Here is a 21,736-nt window from a genome sequence, read left to right as displayed (position 1 = left end):
GCATGCTCATAAGACGCAGTTCTCTGGGAATTGTAGTATATTAAATCACATACAGAGGAAAGATATCATCACTTTATAATCCACACAACCACACGTTATATATTTGTATTGGTTTGCGATTAGATTTCAGGGTTTCAATATATTGCTTTTAATATGGAAACACAGTAAAAATTTGTTTTTTGAGGAGACCCTTTTTTTTTTAGAAGAAATTAGAAAAAGATTACATATGGAAATATCATCAGTAATCCCAGACTGAGTAGTTTGCATTACCAAAATAATATATTGATTTTAGAGAGACAGATTTCGACAGATTTTACTTTTTATGAAGTTATTAACATCTGACCAAATACTTGAGTAAAGGAGCAATCATAAAACAGATAAATAGAATAATATGCCATGCAGAAGGTGCACGAGGCGTCAATATCATTCCTGAAATTGGAGAAAATGCATTTAGTCTGATAACATTAAGCGATTTTGATAACAAGGGATTTTAATATAAACGTCCTTTATTTGTCATGTGTTACTAAAAAGGCATTCAATAAAATCCATACCTCTCCCCAATCAATAGAATTTAAAATGTTGTTCCAAAAACCAACAGTAGGGGGAGCCAGTCTTCTCCAGTCTTCACTTATCTGATAGCTCTGTTACTGGAAATTGGTTGTGGATTGGCAGGTACAACAAATAAGGCAACATTTGTCAAGGATGGAATAATACAATTCTTGCCCTTGGGAGGAGCAAATTATAAAATATCTCTAAAATCACTTGGTATTGCATCAAACACTATTGAACATTCTAGTGGAATAGGGATACCAAATTCCAAGAGGAGTTCTGAATATGATAATGCAGTCCAATGCATTATCCCATGTCACCTAGTGTCCCATTCGGCTGATATCCCATTTTTTGCTGAAACGTCCCTACATGTGCAAATTAAGCAAGCTTGTTGCACGAAGAAAGAACGAGTTTGGCTCAGAACTGAACCATGGCTCCAATTGACTATGCAAATTTGGTGGGTTTTTTTTTGCAGGTCAGTGTAGACCAGTTCGGGGACTGGAGGACGATAGACAGGTCGCTGTTAGGCACTGGCGTGCGCAATTAAAAAAGGTTAAAAAAATCCTCGTCCACAGAGACAAACCGGGTCCGGTCGTTCACTTCAAACAGGCATTCAAAAAGAGCCATTCGTTTACGTTTACCTATATCACCCCGACGTGAATGGCATCTTCAAAAATGCTGAAGGGTGAGTTAAAATGGGAGTAACATGGTGGGTTTAAATCCTGAACATAATTGGACGGAGAAGTAATTTAAATATCTTCGTTTCTCAGCTAAAAACACGGATTATGTTGCTGCGGCACTTGCAGCAGACTGTGAGGACTTGCTGTGTCGTTTCCAGCAACTAGAATCTGTGCGATATCAGGACTTCTCGCCCATTTGGAGAGAAATGGGCTTCTCCGACTTGTTTCAGTAAGTAATCTGCTCTTCATTTGAGTAAGGAGTCAATCCTAAAGGCGAATCACATTTGGCAACCAATATGACTTATTTGTTTTATTTCTGCTACTCCCTTTTACAACTTTTAAGCTATTCACACCAATCCAACTTTAAAACGTGCAGAGAGGTCTAACTCGCGTTGATTTTGATGCCCATTAAACTTTTTAAACATTACAAACTTGAAAGTGTACTTTTTAACATGGAGGAAACCAAAAGATGCAACCCCAGGTTCTATCTATCTATCTATCTATCTATCTATCTATCTATCTGTCTGTCTGTCTGTCTGTCTGTCTGTCTGTCTATGACCTAACATACCTTCTATATTTCCAACCATATATCTATTTTACGTTTCAACTACATGTACCTTGCCATCATAATTTCGTCCTTTCACCAGTCACTACTGCATAACCCATGCTGCTTAACCTCTTAATTGTTTTGATCTTTCTATACCCTCTCTGCCATCCATCCTCTCTTTCATCTATTCATTCATTCATTCATTCATGCATCCATCCATCCTCTCTTCATTCATGCATGCATGCATCCATCCATCCTCTCTTCATTCATGCATGCATGCATCCATCCATCCTCTCTTCATTCATTCATGCATGCATGCATCCATCCTCTCTTCATTCATGCATGCATGCATCCATCCATCCTCTCTTCATTCATTCATGCATGCATCCATCCATCCTCTCTTCATTCATGCATGCATGCATGCATCCATCCTCTCTTCATTCATGCATGCATGCATCCATGCATCCTCTCTTCATGCATGCATGCATCCATCCTCTCTTCATTCATGCATGCATGCATGCATCCATCCATCCATCCATCCATCCATCTTTAACTGTATCCCCTACCATAATGAGACTATATCACTTTATTTCAACTGCCCTGAAAAGCTTTCTAATACCTATTGAACTTTTTAAACTATTAAACCTTTTTTTTTAACTCCAAAAACTCTCATTCGGTTAACCAACCTACTCTACCACCCTCAACCACTCAACCGACCAACTCTCTACCCACTCCACTAAACTACCCAATCTTAGAACGTCTTTGTCTTTGAGTGGGTTGGTGCTCTGCGCCAGTGGACGGGTCGGGCCAGAAATCTTGGTAGATCTTTGTTCGTTCAGTGGTGGTTTGGGCTCTCACGGTGCGGGGGTTTGGGTCGGCTGGGGCCTCTGCTGTAATGCAGGCGTATGGCCCAGTACCGTGCAGGCTCAGATGGCTCTTGCTGCTGCCCCCTGTACCCCCCTGATGTCCTTCTAGCGGGCCGGCCCGTGACAGAGTGGACCTGACAATAGCTAAAAAAAGTAAAATATAGGTTAATTGACATGAGCATCCCAAGTTTGTGGAAAATCACGTAATGTGTCTTTAGCAAACTAAACATTCTGCTGCGCAATGGACGGTGGTGCCTGACTGCTGGTTGTAAATATTTCCTTTGATCTCCATTTTAGCGGTTCATTGGCTGGTAATGAGATGAGGAAGTTCTGCTGCCTGGCCCTGACCACAGCCTTCAAGTACTTCCTGCCCCCGTACAGCTTCCAGATCCGGGTGGGAGGGCTGTACCTCCTCTATGGCCTGTACCACACACAGCTGGCCTCACCCAAACAGAAGGTTCCTTACCACACAGTTACTAACAGTCAACCCCAGTAATGCAATCCCTGTTGCCTTTTTCAATTTAATCTGTGAGCTATTCATGTCTAACTTATTCCACTTGTAAACAGATGCACTGTACTGAACAACATTAAGATTCAAGATTCTTTATTTGTCACGTGCATACAAGTATACAGTGAAATGCAAAAGTGACAGTGCCACAGAGTAGTGCAACAATACAATAAGTTTTAAAATACAATAAAATAAAAACAGAGGTACTAAAAAATATACAGTATGTATAAAAAATATACAGTAAGTGAGCTATGGCCTTTTATAAAAGGTTGACAAATTGCGTTACATTTGTTGGTTGCATTTTTGACTTCGTCAAAGGTGTGTGTGTTCTCTCTCTACCCTCCTCCCAACAGATTAGAATTGCCCTGAAGGAATGGCCGCATGTCCAGGAGTTCTACAGAAAGTCTTTCGCTTCGCAGCACTATGATGTGGTGTACGTCCTCAGGAAGCTCATTGTTGAGAAGGCTGTCTTCTACACTGCCATGCCTGTGATGGTAAATATATCCAAACAATGAGACACTCCTTAAAGCCTTGCTATCATGTTAAAGGTTTTTATAACCAGTTTAGTTTCTAGTTTTCAGTCCTGTTTTGTTTGTTTTGATGTGGTTTCTATTAAAAACAGAAATGGGACAATACCAGTGCTTGTGCCAAAACGAAGGCACTCTTACCAAAGTTTTGCAGTTAAAATGCCTTTTAATGTGGATCCATTTCTAGCTTTAAAGCCGTAATGCTGTCGCACCACTCTGGGTAGGCAACACAGAAACATGTTGTGCTTGAGGAAAGGTAACCAGAAAAACAGTTAAGCTAAGCGACTGCCCTCAAAAGTTTTGTTTCATGGCGAAACTATAGTGAGGATTGAGGTTTCAGCAGCACACTACCTGCCTATGTCAGTTTACACACCTCCTCTTGGACTGATCTGAGCAGAAAGAACATGGTTAATGTTATGCATCTACTTGCGGTCAATTGCATAGCTTGTTGTACATGCTGTTTACCCTGAGTAAGTTCAGTGACATCAGAGTGAATGAGAATGGTCCGATACATTTTAGCGCTGCTTTTTCCTTTGTGACGTTTTTCCCCCATCCTTACCTTGAAACTTTGTGACGTTTTTTTTTTTTAAAATGAGGTCAAGGTGAGGGAAAAAATGTGCTTTTCTGAAAGAATCAAAGCGCAACCTAGAACTTAGATACAATTGACCCCTTCCCTGCTGTTCACTGTTGTCACATGCAGCTGTCCTACCGTGTGAGGAAGAAGCCGCAGCGACAGGTCGTGTGTGAGGACTTCCGTGACCGGCCGGACAGGGTCACGGACCTCATCACCACGGAGATGCTAGAGGTGTGGCTTTTCCTCAATTCACTTGTTCCCAAGTCTGTGTTTGGGAATCTCACGTGTATATAATGTGACAATTTGTCAAACAGGTTCTGCTCTCCCCACTCGCTCCCGGGTATCATCACTCCCAAACTAACCCTGCAGTCCGTGGGCTGCTTTCAAATATTGTTTGAAGTCTTGTTTTGCATGTGTTATGCTGCCCTTTATAAAGCACAACTTTTTTAGGATGTGACATAGTGGGGGATGTGACATAGTGGAGGATGTGACATAGTGGAGGATGTGACATATGCTCTGCTCCTTACAGAGTGAGCTGTTGTGTCAGCTCTTCCTAGTCCCCTCAACAACAACAAAAAATCCAATTCTTGCGATTGGAAAAAGGACTAAATGGCCATTAATTTGACGAATAGATCATCAATTATTATTATTATTATTATTATTACAATAAAAAAACAACTGGCACGTTTGTATTTGTGTGTGTTTTGTGATGCACACAGGAGGTAACCAACATTCAGAGTCACTATGAGCGGATGAAGGAGGCCGCCTTGGAGAATAAGTCATCCGTCGCGGTGATCCGACAGGACCTGACGGCCCGTCTGCAGGGCTGTGTTCTGGACTTCCTCCACTGGCAGGACAAGCATAGGCGGCGCCTCTCAACTAGTGCTGGCCAATATGAAGTAATCAATCAATCAACATTATTTTTTATAAATAATAGTAAAGGGAGATATTAAAAACCCAAATGAGATTTCGGGCCATCTTTAATGGTGAGCTGAATTTTGTGAGCAAAGCACCTTTCATGTTGGGGAACATAAACTTAACAAGAATTTACGGGATGCACATTTTGTTCAGGGGACGGTGAATGTTATTTGATTTATCTGGAATGCTAATCTGGGTATAGCTGAACAGAACCTGTTGTCGTGTCTAGGGTTCTGGAGATAAGGACTCTGATGCTAGTGAAGAACAATCCCAGCAGGTTGAGGTGAGTTCAGTGTTTTAAACTACAGTAATAAACCCCACCAGCCAGTTATAAACTGTTAGTTATGATGATCTGCGAAACGTGGTTCATGAAACGTGAGAAAGCCTTGTGCTCAGCTGTACTTACTGTATTTAGCTCTTCTCTTGGTGCTGGTTCTAGCACAGCTAATAGTCAAAAGCGTGTGTCTAACAAATACTGTGTATTCTGTGTACAAATAATAGTGCATTGTTAGTGTATTGTTATTTGAGGGTTGTGCTGTGAATGTATCCCCCACAGTAGCATACAAAGGTATTCATTCTAATTTGTAATCTGCACAAATTCCCAAGTGAATCGTCAAATGAATCTCCCATTGACCAAAATCATGAACCTAAATCCAAATTACACATGCCTACAATGGAACTACTACAACCAATATTTGTTGTTGCTTTTTGATAATACATTGATAGATCCAGGTTTTGTTATTTTCACAATGGCCTTTTCTGTATCAACCCAGTGTGGGAATGACATGACCAGAATGTACGTCACCCCAGGTCTTAGTACCATTTTCTTGTCTGAGATGACAAAGACCGACTGAGAACGTTAGTACCAGAGTTGGCCAGATGGTGGCAGTGCAAGTACGAAGGTGTGAGAGTCTTTGCCCTCACTGAGAAAACTGTCTGTTTTTTCCCCCAGTCTGCCAAAAGGGCTCAGCTTCTGGCATCCATCAAGACCAAGTCCTACGGGAGCCTCTCAGAGGTCTGTAATCAATACTATACTCTCCATACCCTGAAAGAATACTATACATACCCCTGAGGTGAGATAGTACTGTATATACCCCTGAGATGAGAGAATACTGTACATACCCAAGATAATACTGTACATACCCCTGAAATAACATGATGTATACTTAGGGTCGTTGCGTCTGGATACCACAGTAGCCTATTTTAAATTGCAATGCACGTTTTCAGATATCAAAGTATTCCGTTGTTGACAGTTGCAAATTGCACATTTAATGCTTTAAAATGTATTGTCAGGCATCATCCATTAACTAGTCTAATTTCATTAATTCTCTTCTGTGGCTGTCTGCATTGAGTATTGCTTTCTATATTATTAAAGTAGAAGAGCTGTTATGCAGAATCATTTAGTAATGTTTAGTGTTTGTCAATAGGCCTCTAAGTCACGGCGGCATCGTCAGCTGGAGATGGATACATTTGGCTCTGGGACGGACCACAATGAGAGCACCATGTATAAGAAGAAGCCTCCATCACTCAGAGCCCGGACCTGGAAGAAGCTGGGCGGGGAAGGTAATCCCCCGTTTGTTGGATGATAACAGATCAGTAAATTATTGGGCTGTTGCGCTCGCTGTTTTTAAACGATGGAAAGTGGTACAGAGAAGGTCCCGGAGGAAACCTTGAGAAAATTAAATAACTTAGTCAGACCCCATACTCCACTTCTAGCGGTACAGTAAGCTCCTCTGAGTGTTGGTGATGGAAACGTTTGGGACCATTCCTTGTATCTAGAGTTGAGTTTCCTAACAACATCCTTCCTTGTCAAAAGAAATGTATAGTAAGTGCCTTTCAAAGTTATTTGGACATTGGACATTTTTTGTTGTTGTTCAAATGTCCAAAAAGGGAACTCCTCTTAGGAGTGACATCAGTGAACGGGAGCTTTTCAGACTGCGGCTCAAAGTAGGCCTCAATTTATACCAATACAATGCTTTTAAATGACCCTCAAGTCTACTGAGTGTCAATGATTTGGTTCTCTATCGATCTTAAAACAGCTATTATGTATTTTTCTGTCACCATTAGGACCGGAGCGGCAGAAACACTGTTGGCTACTCAGTGTTGCAGAGGAGGAAAAGACCGCACGTAAGGACAGGGGTGGGACAGACTAGGCTGGGGCATACTGGGATTACCAATGACTAAACCATCATTTCTTCTTTCATTTTGTTTCAGTGCAAAGGGGAGAGAGCCAAGCTAGAAGAGAGCCAAGCTAGATTTCAGTGCTGAAGAGAATGCAGAGAGTTTGAGTTATGGCTGTTTGGTTATTATGCCTTTTGTAAAAAGAATTTCTGTTAGGGTTTGCCCTGAATGATGAAACCAACATGTACAAAAATACCCTTAAATAAAAGCTGGCAATGTATACTTCATCAAAAATGTTGGAGTATTCAAAGAGGATTCATAGGATGTTTTATTGAGGATATCATAGCCATCATGTTGCTACATGTTGCTACATCATGTTTTCAAGCCAGTGAAAACTTCAGAATTGCACTTCATTGTTCATATCGAGACTGATATACTGCCCCCCGCTGTAGTTCTCACCTCGCCTCTAGTCGGGTTCAATCTTGAACTCAAACAACCCCCGAGTTGCTGACACGGGAGAGTACGGTGCCCATTACTGTCCCTGACGCTGGGAGAGGCAGTGCCGATGAGTGGGAGACATGGGGTCAAAGATAAGTCTAGTAGTGTAAATCGCTCTGGATTTAACTGTAAATCGCTCTGGATAAGAGCGTTTACTCGATGTAAATGTATAACGTGGAGTGTCGGGGGTGTTATTTTGGTATGGCAACTCGTAATAACGTGATGATGATCTCAGAAAAATGACAGGGTTTTGTTTTGTGCTTGGCAGCCCTGCGCCACCGTACAGAAACATATCAGGGACGTGCTCTATACGTGCGCGCTCACGGTAACCAACGCTGCTACGCAGTTTCATTTCGATATAGAACACAATGTATGCCAAATGATTAAGGAACCTACGCATTCAATATGTTTATTATTCCAAGGGCAAGCCGAAAATACAGTTATCAAAACAATTCCGATATTGTCTTTTTGGCAGGCGCTGGCCTCGCTCCTTCGTCATCGGTCTTGCGCGCCCTCGGAAATATGTCAGCCTGCTGCGCGTGCACGTTCACAGTGGCATAACGGACTGTCTTGTGACCACGTCGAAACCTCTGGATCTACAATGCTTCTACTTGCGTCCTTCACAGTCTTCTCTGATTTGTGAAGCGAGGCGGTACATTATATTCTGCATCTCATGAGTCTAACAGATTTTCTTCACTCGTTAAACTGCTCTATTTCCGTCTTGCGTCGTCAGCGGGCCAGACATTTAATCTACAATATGTGCATGTGATTTTGAGGGTGGTTAGTTTTTTTTTTAGACGTCGCGATGGCGAAAGATCTAAAACGGACATTCATAAGGCTTTGTAGATATTTGCAAGACCCGCACCTTGTGGCCACATTTCAGAAGCTCTGTGGCGTCAAAGGGACGTTCGCAGTTAAACCGAGCAAGGAAAGGGACGAGGAGTTATTGTCTAACGGTGCCTGGGTGAAGCACTGCCAGGGCGACAGTGAGGACGGCGAGGAGGATGTTGGCGAATGGAGAACCGAAGCTACCCGGCAAAGAAAAAATATGGCTGCAGGAAAAGCACAACAGAATGACTGTCCTAACGCCGTGCTTAACGGGGCAGCGACGGTACCTGGAGCGACAGCGGCAACGGGACAAGCGGTCGACAGTCCTCCAGAGAGGAGCGACAGCGACCGTGGACAGTCCAGGGGAAGGTTCAAACCTCTGCGCAAGAACTCACTGACTGGCGATGTAGGCCAGGAGTTCCTCATCCAGAATAAGTTTCTATTCTGTCTTTTCACATTCGGAACTGAGCTGGGCAACGAGATGTTTTTTATCGTGTTCTTCCCGTTCCTGATATGGAACGTCGATGCCTTCGTGAGCCGGCGCCTCATCGTGGTGTGGGTCTGGAATCTGTTCTTCGGCCAGTCTACGAAGGACCTGGTCCGGTGGACGCGACCCGCCTCGCCGCCGGTGGTGAAGGTGGAGGTGTTCTACAACACGGAGTACAGCATGCCGTCCACACATGCCATGTCCGGGACTGCCATCCCCTTCTCTCTCTTCCTACTGACATACGGCCGCTGGCAGGTAGGCTATGTACCAGCAGTACCAATGACATTCACCAACAATGTATCTTGATTGAGTTTTACTATATTTTAGGGATAGTTTCCCCATTGTCCCCCCCCCCCCATTCCCCATAATTTCTTACTCTTGCACTTCCCATATATTGTCTGTTGACAAGTCGTGACACCATCTGCGCAGCGCCTGTCATTCCATTTGCCACAGCAGCCAGACGTAGCATGTAGCTTCGGCTAGCAGTTTAACATGGGTTCTCAATGTAGCCCCACACCATTGTCATAACAAACTATCCAACAACGAAAAATAACCTTACGGTTTGCTTTTCGATGTGGATTGTATGGCCACGTGCCAAGTAAAAGTTGCTTAATCACGTTTCAATGTTCGTTAATTTGTCTTACTGTAGTTCTATAGGTTCCAGGACCTTGAACATAATACACAAGTGGGTTTGGGCAATGCTGGTCTCCAAATCACGTTGTCCTCACACCACCTTTTGTAGGTCTGGAGAAATTTTAATAAACCAACCTGGCTTGGTTTGAACTGGATGGAGCAGTGGGAGAATGTGTTTTACAATTTCATTGGATGTAAGGTCCCTCCCTCCCATGCCGCTGTAGACGCTCACACAGTGAGGCTTCACAGCTCTCTACTGGGGTACGGAAGTGCGTTTTCCAGTGGGGTACAATCGTCTTTTAACTATAATGCAGGTGATTGATGGGGATGACTGCTACCTATTTTGATCATGACACCACAAAACAATGAAAAAGTTTATTGAAACATAAAAATAACAACAACCGCGAATGTCGAAAGTGGGCAACAGTAAGCAATTTGTAGTGAGGGTCAATGGCCAAACTTGACTTCCGTACCCCATTAGAGGGGCGTGGCTTCAGATTTCCAGGATTTTAATGCATATCTATTCATACCTAATACAAGATGGTGTTCTAGTTGTAGCCTATGGCTACGTTAAATAATACAAAGGTTCATCCAACCTGTAGATTTGCAATTTTTTTCAAATGGGAGTCGCTGGACATTTTTACCCTGAATGACAAGACAGGCTTAAACAGTGTGCCAAAGACATTGCTACAAACACCATTCTGGGGATTCTGCTGCAATGTACGTATGTACGTTTTCAAATGCAATGTCAAATTGTTGGCTAAACTCATCCCAGCAGGCATTGTTGTATCTTAACCCTTAGATACCTGGACCCAGTTTTCCTTGCATGAAAATTAAGCAGTGATTATGACTGCCCAAGGAGACCCCAAATAACACATTTCTGGGGGAAAAATATGAATTTCAACAAATTTTACAGGCCTTAAAACCTGATGTTGGGTATACGCAACGTTTACATTTCAAGTGACTATACCTTCTCTGAAAAAAAATATAAATTCAGAGAGAATTTATTCTGGCATCTCTGGACGTCTCATGAGCATTTTGTATCCATTCAATTTCAGAAACTCACCGAATAAGTGTTGGCCTATGAGGAAATCAGGACTATTTTCAGGCCCTTATCAGTGTACACTTTCCATGCAGTCTGAACATGCATTATGCTAGTAGGGCTTGACCTCATCTGGGTGGATCAGGAGACAATGTGTGATAACAGGTTGTGTTTGTTATCTTTCTTATCTCTTGGATAACTGAGCCATCTGGCTTCGTTCAGCAGGTTGAAGGAGAGTGTGTAGTGACTCAGCTACGAGAGGTTAGCCTTCCTAGCCTGCAGCTATGGGTGAAAGGTCGTCCATGCGATGGGGTGGCGAGGCTCAGTCAATCACTGTCTCTCCATTAGTCACTTTCGCCCCTCTGATGATTCAACCGCTTATTTCAAACAGACCGTCTGCGCCTGTTTTGCTGATATGAGTTCTGCACTGGAGGGCTTTCTTTTGGCTCATACTTATTAGTATTGTTTCCATACAGTGGTACAACCTGTATTGAACAGGGTATTTAAATGTTGCTCTTGATATTTTATAGCCCAAACCTACTATTGAAAAAAATAACATGATTTATTTATTGGCCCAAAGTGTGGAATAAGAGTATGTTTACCAAACTGGTTAAACTGATTTTGGACACTATTTGAACTGTCATTAACCCTAACCCTAACCTGTCTTTCAAGAAGAATGGCACGTAACAACCCTGTCATTTAGCATTCATTGTGAACCGGTATGACAAACATGTTGGGAAATGTGTGCAGTCCTCTCCCCAGATGGGGCCACCATGCCCCTCTATCTCCGGAGGTGGTTTTGAATAGTGTGACACCTGAAAGAATCGCATTACTATGCTTTACGAGGTACACACTGAATTTAGGACACATCATAAACCTGATTGATCGGCATTGGGTTGATAAGCAAAGGCCAGCACAGCAATAATAATCTTCTCCCTTTCTTTATCTTCCTCTTTCCATTTGCTCCCTTTACCTTTCTAACGCTGGCTCGTTGTGTCTCCTCCTACAGTACCCGTTCCTGTTTGGCTTGAGTGTGGCCATCTGCTGGAGTCTTTTGGTCTGCATCAGCAGAGTCTACATGGGAATGCACTCTGTTCTGGTGAGTCAACGTTGTTTCAACATCACTCAAAGAACCCCTTTCTGGATATGAGGGGATTGAAAAACGTTCATCTAGGATTGGGCCGTATTTGTAGCATTTTGGGAGCCTTTGTTCACGGTTGCACACATGCGCCCGTTTCTTCCAATGTAGACTGATTATCACTGGTGCCCGTAAGTTTCTGTACCACTGATCTATATACCCGGATAGGCGTGGGTGACGTCATTGCGTTGGATTGCTTGATGCATACAGAAGTCAACAAACTACACCCAACCACAGCTGTCGATTGATGCATGTCAACGGTGGCAACTCTACCGGTTGATATTGATGTTTATCAATTATCTTACGACAGAGTTTTTTTTCATTTTTTTTTTCAGGTTTTGATGAAATTATATATCATGTAGGGCACAGGTGTCAAACTCATTCCATGGAGGGCCGAGTGTCTACAGGTTTTTGCTCTTCCCATCTACTTGATTGATGAATTAAGGTCACTAATTAGTATGGAACTCCCCTCACCTGGTTGACAAGGTCTTAATTGAAAGGAAAAACCAAAAGCCTACTGACACTCGGCCCTCCATGGAATGAGTTTGACACCTGTGATGTAGGGGGTATGTCAAAACAAGTCGTGCAACTTGTTTTAAGATTGAAATGGGTGATTTGTCCTCAGTCTCGCTCATCATGCGATGTGCTGCCTATGGGTGTAACATTTCACCAGGGGACACATTTCATGTGTAGTTGAATGACAATAGGCTAGGCTGCTGCTGAAACAAGCCGAATCCCAGTATTTACAATGATGTTAAAATACAGTGCTCTGCATAAGTAACGGGACAGTGAAGCATGTTCTCTTCTTCTGATGAGGCAATAGTCCATATCTCAATAGCCGCTTTGACAGCAGTTCCGGTGCATGCCAAGGCTTACTAGTGGTCAGCTAGTTGGTCAGCCAGGTGCTTTGAGCCTAGAGAACAAGCCCGTTTGAATTTCCACAGTTGGGCTCTCTAGTCTCGCCTCGGTATGATCTCCAGTTTGTTTACATTTTGCAGTTCGTTAAGGTGGCGAACTGTGGAGAGACTAGAAACACATCAAATTCCCAACAGGTTCTGGTAACTTAAGCACTTTATGACAATTGTATTTGTAAAATATGCGATTCAAATCCATTCCATTGTGTAGTTTACAGTGAGCTAGCTTTGATAATGCTTGCCACCCACCAAGTTCTCTAGCCAACTAAAGCACTTCGATGATATCCTGCCCTCACTCTAAACCATGCCCCAAGCCCTATTTGGCCTCATAAGGGTGGTAGATGGGGCTAATAGCCCAAGTTTAGAGCACCTAATAGGCCTGGATTAAGCCCTGTTGAAGCCCCGGAGTGACTGTGGAAAAGCAATTGGCCTTGGAGATTTATTTTAGTTGAGCAGTCGCTAATTGTGTTTTTTCCCATGGAGCACAAGCTACACAGAAAGTTCCAGCCTTTTCTGAGCAGACGCATCCATTCCAGGGGACCGGGGATAGCACAGCCCATCATTCTAAGAAATTATTTTGAATTGTATGGTTCATTAAAGTCCACATCTAGCAGCTTTATTTGCGATTTTAAATCATTCCTGAGTGTCTACAAAGTGAATGTGTTTAAGGTTATTTGAATGAAAAAGGTCTCTACTTATTTTAGATCATTTATTTTCCCTCCCCTCTCTCTCCCCTCAGAGAACAGGCCGTTTCAGTCACACACATTAATATTCATGAGCTCACTTAACTGATTGGCTGAAAGTAGGCAACTATAAACAGACCAACCCTCAGTGTCTTTCCCACTACAATGCTGGCTAGTTGTATTTGTCTGTGAATAAAGGACACAGACTGCCTTTAGTAAAGGTTTTGCATTGCAGTGTACACACAAAACAAGACAATTCATATTCAATTCACACATTCTTGATGAAGAACAGAAATTAAACAGTATTACAAGTTGGGCCTATGAAAATTATGCCTTGTGAAATTCGTTTCTGACACTGACAGCAGGAGGGAGGGCAGATCTTCTATCTATATAGAAATGTATTACAAATTTCAGACATGCTGTTGCAGAGTCCCTTTCGATAGTTGTGTGGCAACAGATCTTCGGGTCAATCTGGCAACCAATGTCACACAGTAGGGGGTTTCCATGTAATGTATGTAACCCTAAGGAAACAGGGTATTTTATTGGCATGCATAATAAGTCATAATAATAGTCAGCAGGCAGGCTTGAAATCATACTGGCTAAATCCTGTCTGACAACCAGACTTGCAAAACAGTCTAAGTTACCTATATAGCACAGACAGGTGCCATAGCTAGAGAAACACAATTTCTCCCAGGATCAACTCCAGCCTTGGTGCAAATCCAGAATTGTATCTTGTCTTGTTCGTAATGCTGAAGATACACTCACCGGCCACTTCATTAGGTACACCTGTTCAACTGCTCGTTAATGCAAATATCTAATGGTGTGGGGGATGTTTTCTTGGCACACTTTGGGCCCCTTAGTACCAATTGAGCATCATTTAAACACCACAGCCTACCTGAGTATTGTTGCTGACCATGTTTGTCCCTTTATGACTACAGTGTACCCATCTTCTGATGGCTACTTCCAGCAGGATAACGCGCCATGTCACAAAGCTCGCATCATCTCAAACTGGTTTCTTGAACATGAGTTCACTGTACTCCAATGGCCTCCACAGTCACCAAATCTCAATCCAATAGAGCAGCTTTGGGATGTGGTGGAACGGGAGATTCGCATCATGGATGTGCAGCCGACAAATCGGCAGCAACTGCGTGATGCTATCACGTCAATATGGACCAAAATCTCTGAGGAATGTTTCCAGCACCTTGTTGAATCTATGCCACAAAGAATTAAGGCAGTTCTGAAGGCAAAAGGGGGTCCAACCCGGTACTAGCAAGGTGTACCTAATAAAGTGGAGGGTGAGTGTATGTTCAGTGTACACTGGAAGATGGGGACAGATGTGGGCTGGCACTTGGCTGTAGACGACAAATTATATCCAAGTCTTGCACTGATTTGCATCTTTGGGAAGGACATGCAAAGATTCATTCATCTTGAGAAGTTTTGTTCCTACTGCCTGGTTTGTTTACATCCATAAGCACACATCTGTCACTTCTGTTTATGGTGATAAACGGTGAAATGTTCCTTTAACCCTTTCTTATGCTTGGTGTTCTCACCCAACGCCGGTTTACCTTTAAAAGAAGCAAGGTGCGTTGCTTTACCTTCACATTTAAAACAACCAGGAAAAGGCATTGGCACATTATAAAAAAGCTTATGCTTTCATTTTGTCTGTCTTGACCTTTATTCCTGTAACTACACGTGAGATTACATGAAGATAATTCACAAATTGGAGTCAAACCATTTTGACCTTTTTTTAACCCTGATGTCACGTTGACCCCTGTATTTATGGATTGACCCGAATACTGTTTCAAAGCGCCGTATCTTTTAATTGAACACAGGTTATAAAATATATAACCCTGGTACCCTGGTTAACCCTGGTTCCATGCCTCAAGAGTGTGATCAAGCTAAATTTAGAATCTGTGAGATGTGCAGTGGCTCAATACCATCTGATATAAAGTGTAATGTTGACAAAATGATTACACAACAGCAGAAAGTTGTGTAATCATCAAATGTTTGGATTTGAAATCACAATATGAGGAAAATGGTTGGATTTGAAATCACAATATGAGGTTAAAGTATAGATTATCAGCTTTTTGTATAAATCTATTTTGTATAAGTAACACTTTTTAAGTAACACAAATAAAAGCTGACAATATCTGTACTTTAACCTCATGTTAATTGTTTGATTTCAAATACAAGCTTTATAGAGCCTAAAGGAAAAAAATAAGCTTTACCATCCAAATGCTTCCGCAGGGCACATTTACTATGTAATGCTTGTGGCTATCCTGTGGTTTACTCCTGTCTCAAGACTTGTTTCCCTAAAAGAGGTTTAAATGTGAAATGCATACATTGTGTAAGAATAATTTAATTGAACTCCAGCTGGTGATTCAATTGACATTGTACAAAATATAATTCCAACATCTTGAACTACATTACAACAGCCAATAGAGCCCCCTATTCTCAATAGAATAGAGAATAGGGGTTCTCAAATGTTTTGGGGGGGTCAGGTGCTCAACGGAGTACCAGCCAAAATGGTTTGGACTCGCAGCCGGGCCAAGGTGACACAGAATTATACTTGTCCAAAAGGAATTTAAAAGCCTAACTCATTGTGGTCATGTGAGCTCAACAGGATTGCATGCACTCTCTGTTATCAACTGCTAATACATGTTATTGAGAAATATGCCAAAACGCTGTAACAAATCCAATACAGCCATGACGTAATTTCAGATATTGCATTGTAGACTGCATTTTTGTGTTTATCCCCAAAGTTTGAAATTGGTTTCCATCACAAAATAGTTTAATTAGGAACAACACCTACTTTCCATGACAGCAGCTTTTAAAAATATGAAAACTGCTCTTTCAGAAATTGTAACACTACTTCTATCGGGTATGAGCCCCATACATGAATCTATTTTTATTTTTATTTTTTTGCACATCGCCAACAAACCACTACATATCAAAGCACTTGAAAATGCTTATAAATTAATGAGCGCCTCAGACTACTCATGCAACAGCAACACTCTCCCGAGTCTCTCTTACACCCAAAACGTACACGTCAAGCATGGAATCAAAAGATGGATTCACCTCCTTGGACTGACGTTCATCAAGGCAAAGTTGATAACGTTACCTTTCAGTGACCTCTCCACGTTGGCCTCTTATCTGGGCCATATTTCTGACCTTTTACCACCCAAGACATTTCATGTCATATTCCACATCAAGGCTCAACCTGTCCTCTAATCTGTTGAGAACCTTGAACGCGTGGTTGATACGATAGGCTGGTAGTAAAGCCTGATAAGATGCTCCGTTTAAAAAGCTGCTGAGGACTGAATAAATCCACAATTAAGTAATTACACGTGTGCAAGTGTGGGGGCGGTGTGGGGGCGGTGGGGGATTAATGGGTTACTCAGTGTCAGGGCTGAGTGTGTGTGTGTGTGTGTGGTGTTTTGTGGCAGTCCAAAGTTCACTTGATAGATGGATGTGGATTACTAATACGGTTGAGTTCAGTGATCACAAGGTTTTGGGATCATTGCTAGTTTGCAAACACGTTGTGATATTCAGTTTAAAACCCTCCAATCTGATTTCAAAATTGCTTGAGGGCCAGTAAAGTCTTTGTATGGCCTTGGTCTTTATATTGTAAACAGCATGCCGTTTTACCTTTTAATAATGTCATTGTTTTCTTGCCTCAAATTGACGTGCGCAAACAAAAGATACACCAAGCAGATTTGATCCCATTGGTAGTTGTTGCAGTACAATATGTAATAATAATACTATGCGAGTGTGTTTTACTGTGTACATTACTAAAACTTACTCCCCTCTCTTGCAGGAGGTCATCACAGGGTTCCTATACAGCCTGCTGATCCTGGCCGCCTTCAAGCCAGTGCTGGACCACATTGATGACTTCTACCTGACACACAGCCATGCGTCTCTGGTCATCGTGACCCTGCATGTGGGCCTGGGCCTCGTGGCCTTCTCCCTGGACTCCTGGAGCACATCGCGCTGGGACACGGCCCAGGCTCTGGGCACCGGGGCTGGGGCCGCCCTGGGCTCCCACTTCAACCACCAGCTGGGCCTGCTCGCCGACCCGCCACTGTCAACTCTGCCCCTGGTCTGGCCGGACCTCAGCTCTGACCTGCTGCTCCGCTCCATGCTCCGCCTCCTGGTTGGAGTGGCCGTCCTCCTGGCCACGCGGGCGGCCATGAAGGCCATCACTATCCCTCTGGCCTGCCGCGTGTTTGGGCTGCCGTCTGATGACGTACGGCAGGCGCGGCAGCACATGGAGGTGGAGCTGCCGTACCGCTACGTCGTCTACGGCTCAGTGAGCTTCAACTGCGTCTGTCTGGTGCCCTTGCTCTTCAGCTACCTGAACCTCTCCTGAGCACCCTCCACACTTGACACACACATACACACACATACACCAGTCTCCTCCTTCTGTGCCAATACAGTCCAGGTCCCTTTTTTTTTTACTGAGTGAGCAAAACATATTGGCAACTCCTAAATTCATCCATGAACTTTGATCGATCTTTGATTTTGCTGTCTGTGCCATCAAAAGTTCTGATTTTGAAACAGCCAAATTCTCACATGGTCTCCCTTCCAGTTGGAGTGGTCCTCTGCAGAGTGCCAGGTCACGCAGAGGGAGCGGAGGGTGAGTGGGTTTTCTCCAAGGCCTGACTGTTCTCACCATTCAGCAGAGCCACATTCTAATGCCTGGACTCTCATTTGCACCCGCTACCCCCCCCCCCCCCCCCCCCTTCTCCCCTCCCAGCTCTCTCCTGCTGTCTCCACTACAGCTGTCTCCACGACAGCTATTATTTTCTCTTTAGACAATGAACTGGTTCCCCTTGAAACAATAAACGGGACTTATTCCCGCTGATATACCAGTAACGTCATTGACGTCATTTCAACTATCCTTTGTCTTGAGTTTCTTATTTTCTTTTATTGTTTGTTGTTTCGCTTTGCAACGCCACAGAAAAGCCATCATCCTGTTTGAGTGGACCATGCCTACACAGACTCCATCTAACCCCGCTCAGCTGGTTGTGCTTTCCTAATCAAAGCGTACTGTACTTTGTGACCCATCTCTTCCATTGTCTCGGTGGTCATAGACAACATCAGCCTCATGAATGAAGACGTCAACAAAACCACTATCTTATACCAGTTGGTCCAAGCCTGCATCTTGGAAAGCTGTTTCGGTTATGAATAAAAAAGGAAACATTTATCTGAGATTTGGAGCTTACATGAATTTCATGCGGAAGGAACACTTGGCAGCTGGAGTACAGAGGAAAGAGGTGTTTAAAGGTCTGTCACAGAGTGGGCAAGGCTAGGGCATGATAGGGTGCGGACGAATGGATAACAGGGATTACACTTTATTCCAAGGGGTATGCATAAGGTAGACATGATGTCTACAAGGACTACTTGACACCCGAGATAAATATTAACAGATATTTATAAGTGTTTATTCAAGCTGTCATGAAGTGTGATTCGTTTTGTCATGTCTCTTATGTCTGTTATGTCAGGTTGACGTCACTCGATGTCAGAGGACTAAGAATGACACGCGTAACCTGTCACCTTAATATGTCGTAACACCTCACCTAATGAGAATGACGGTGAGTTTTTCATTATGTCTAAATGTTTTTATATTTGGCATGATTTACATCAGGCACAGATGTACAAATGTTCTTTACCAAAATGCAATACAATCCGCTTTACATTTACATGTAGAATAAATAAAACGTAACCCGTTCAAATAGTGTTTAGAGACTATCTTTAGTCGTCATTCATAGATGGAGTTCTGTCCTAGGCTGTTGATGGTTATCTAAAATAGATTTTATGCTGAGATTATTGTGAGGGTATTCTGCTGAAAACCTTGTAGTCTCAAAATGTTCTTTACCATACGTTTTGTTTGGGTTGAGTCATTGTATCGAAGCTGAACTGGATTTTAAGTCATTTTGTTTGTAATCATCAAAACCTGGGCCTAAACCCACATCAGAAGGAAAATAAAACTCCCCTTTGCAGGAAGAAACCATGAAAGGATCCAGAATCCAGAGAAGTCTGCTGGCTAGGCATATGTTGGAGTTAGGTTAGACAAATGTCGCCTGGCGTGCCAGACCATGCTGTACTAAGGTCTCCATGGTCTTAAGGTGGGGGAGGATTTCTCTCTCCCAGTTGGAGAGATCCCGCTAATCCCGCACAACTTTTGCATTGGAGGGGGCCTTTCACCTTGATGAGAGAAACTGCAACTAAAACTACAGGTTCAATTTGAGAAGGAGTAACGGGCACCAAAACTATTTAGCCGTGTAGCTCGCTAACTAGCCACGCTAAGACAATTATCCTTTGAAGACAGCATGGTCTGGCATTTTAGAGAATATTCTAAATGGTGGGGGGGGGGGGGACCTACAGAACGGATGAAGTAGTGAAGGAATGTTGGTAGGAGGCAGCACAAGTGGAGATGGAACAGGCAGGAGAGACCTAACACCCCTTGGGGAAAGACTAACAGCTGGGTGAGCATGTCTTATTATGTTGCCCCAAAAGGTTTAGTGTCAGCATAATAAATACAACCAAAATGGCCTCGGCAGCATCAGTGCCAGAGTAGCCAGATAACATCCTCCTTTGTACAGTCCTGTGGACAGATAAGAGTCAGAGGCTTTGTCATCCATCAAAAAAAGAAAATGACCCCGCCAACACACAGTTTGTAATAAAATCCTTCTTTCACTGACTCTTTCTCTTGCAAAGTAATTTAATAGCAAGTAAAGGGATTTACCTCACTAACTTTGACCAAATCCAGAGTTGGAGCTAAAGTTAGCTTGCTAACTCCCTGAGCTTGCTTTCTAGTATACCTGTTGAATAGTTGAAAAGAGTGCATTTTTTTGGAAGGCACATTTGACAAGTTCTATGCCTGCCAAAGAAGACAACCACCAGTATTTTTTTAATTTCAATACATGATAAAGAGTCAGAGACTATTTGTCCATAGGACTGCAGAGAGGAGGATGCTATCCGCCTAGTGCCTGAGGTGCATGCCCCAGTGTACTGCTTTGAAAGCATAGCACAACCTGCTTGATTAATTGATTTCTGTTGTAATTCTTCTTTAGTGTCACAAGCACTGTAACTGGTGGCCTGAATAGACCATTCAGATTAAAGTTTTGTTCCTGTTGACCACTTAAAATGTGTCTTCTACCACTAGTTTTGAAATTGTCTCCATACTGATCTGATTTTTGTTTCTTAACTTGCGTAATTGTAATAAGTGAATAAATGTGAATATATATATCTGCTTTTCAGGAGTGTTGGGGTGTTATTCAATTCTGAATTTGCAATAACATTTGTCCAAGCAGAGAGCAAAAAGTAATGAAAGTCAAGCTGGTCTGTTTTCATTGTTTTGTTTGTTTCATATTTGTGTTCCAATTTTCCACACTTTTCCTGGAGGGTGTGAAGTTTTTTCAAACATCAATAGTTTTAGACATAACAAGGATGGTTTGCTATTTTGACACTTAGATTTATCAAAAAACAAATGTGTGGTGTTGTCGATCGATGCCGATGGACTCCAGCAGCCAGAGGGCTTTACTACGAAGCGAGTTTGAGCTGAACATATTCAGGATTATCCAACGTTAGCGGCCTTGAGTTACCGCCAAATTCAGGTACAGGCTTCACGATGTCATGAACGCAGACCCTGATCCAACACCTGCCGCTAATTCAATCCAGACTTGAGGGGTGCTGTTTAAATCAACAGGTTATGTTCAGCGAATCAAACTGATTTCAATGCAGACAACAGTGAGTCTGCCACATTTTCACTGTTGCCGTCATCCAACTCAACCGCCGATGTCTGTCCTTCACCGTGCCAGAAGAAATGTTTTATTTAAAAATTAATAATGCTAGGGGTGCTCTTATGCTATTTTACCATGTCAGCTTACATGTATCGAGATAATTTTGACAATGTTTTAGCACATGATAACATTTGATAAATATATTTGTATCAGTCGTCTTTTGTGTAATAAACCTCTGATATGACTTTTCATGAAATGATGCAATTATTTGCGAGAGGGGGATTGACTTTGCACACGTGGTATAGGGCACACATTCAGGATAATGTGAGTTAGCCCCGGAGTAGGTTGGTTTCAAGATACATGGTTATAGGAAACCTGGCTAAAGGGTGAGCCACCTTGTGACATGGGTTATGCCGAGTAGGAGCTATATTCGGTCAGTTCACTAACTCCCTGAGCTCGCTTCGTAGTACACTCCTCT

The 21,736-nt window shown here is 42.7% G+C and overlaps 2 protein-coding genes across 3 annotated transcripts; both read left to right on the top strand.

Moving 5' to 3' along the window:
* Positions 1 to 1,224: 1,224 nt before the first annotated feature.
* LOC310818005 (snRNA-activating protein complex subunit 1-like) lies at positions 1,225 to 7,322 on the top strand (the record flags this gene model as incomplete). Its single annotated transcript, XM_083688763.1, has 10 exons — positions 1,225 to 1,234; positions 1,320 to 1,458; positions 2,940 to 3,099; positions 3,504 to 3,644; positions 4,378 to 4,482; positions 4,971 to 5,150; positions 5,399 to 5,452; positions 6,122 to 6,184; positions 6,597 to 6,732; positions 7,237 to 7,322. The coding sequence occupies 10 exons, from the start codon at positions 1,225 to 1,227 to the stop codon at positions 7,320 to 7,322; spliced, it is 1,074 nt and encodes a 357-aa protein (XP_083544889.1).
* Positions 7,323 to 8,125: 803 nt separating this feature from the next.
* Positions 8,126 to 20,772, top strand: sgpp1a (sphingosine-1-phosphate phosphatase 1a). Of its 2 annotated transcripts, XR_014554705.1 has the most exons (4): positions 8,126 to 9,358; positions 11,788 to 11,877; positions 17,331 to 19,665; positions 19,709 to 20,772. XR_014554705.1 is itself a non-coding variant. In XM_083688975.1 (3 exons), exons 1-3 carry the CDS (start codon positions 8,594 to 8,596, stop codon positions 17,880 to 17,882), a joined length of 1,407 nt encoding a protein of 468 aa, XP_083545101.1. In that variant the 5' UTR covers positions 8,126 to 8,593; the 3' UTR covers positions 17,883 to 20,772. The 2 variants fall into 2 exon arrangements, 1 of the variants encoding a protein (XP_083545101.1); XM_083688975.1 differs by having other exon boundaries at positions 17,331 to 20,772.
* The last annotated feature ends 964 nt before the right edge of the window (positions 20,773 to 21,736 follow it).

The sequence above is a fragment of the Argentina silus genome (assembly GCF_951799395.1).
Source record: "Argentina silus genome assembly, chromosome: 17".
Taxonomy (NCBI): domain Eukaryota; kingdom Metazoa; phylum Chordata; class Actinopteri; order Argentiniformes; family Argentinidae; genus Argentina; species Argentina silus.
The sequence above is the reverse complement of the archived record's forward strand: the minus strand, read 5'-3'. Positions and strand labels throughout refer to the sequence as shown.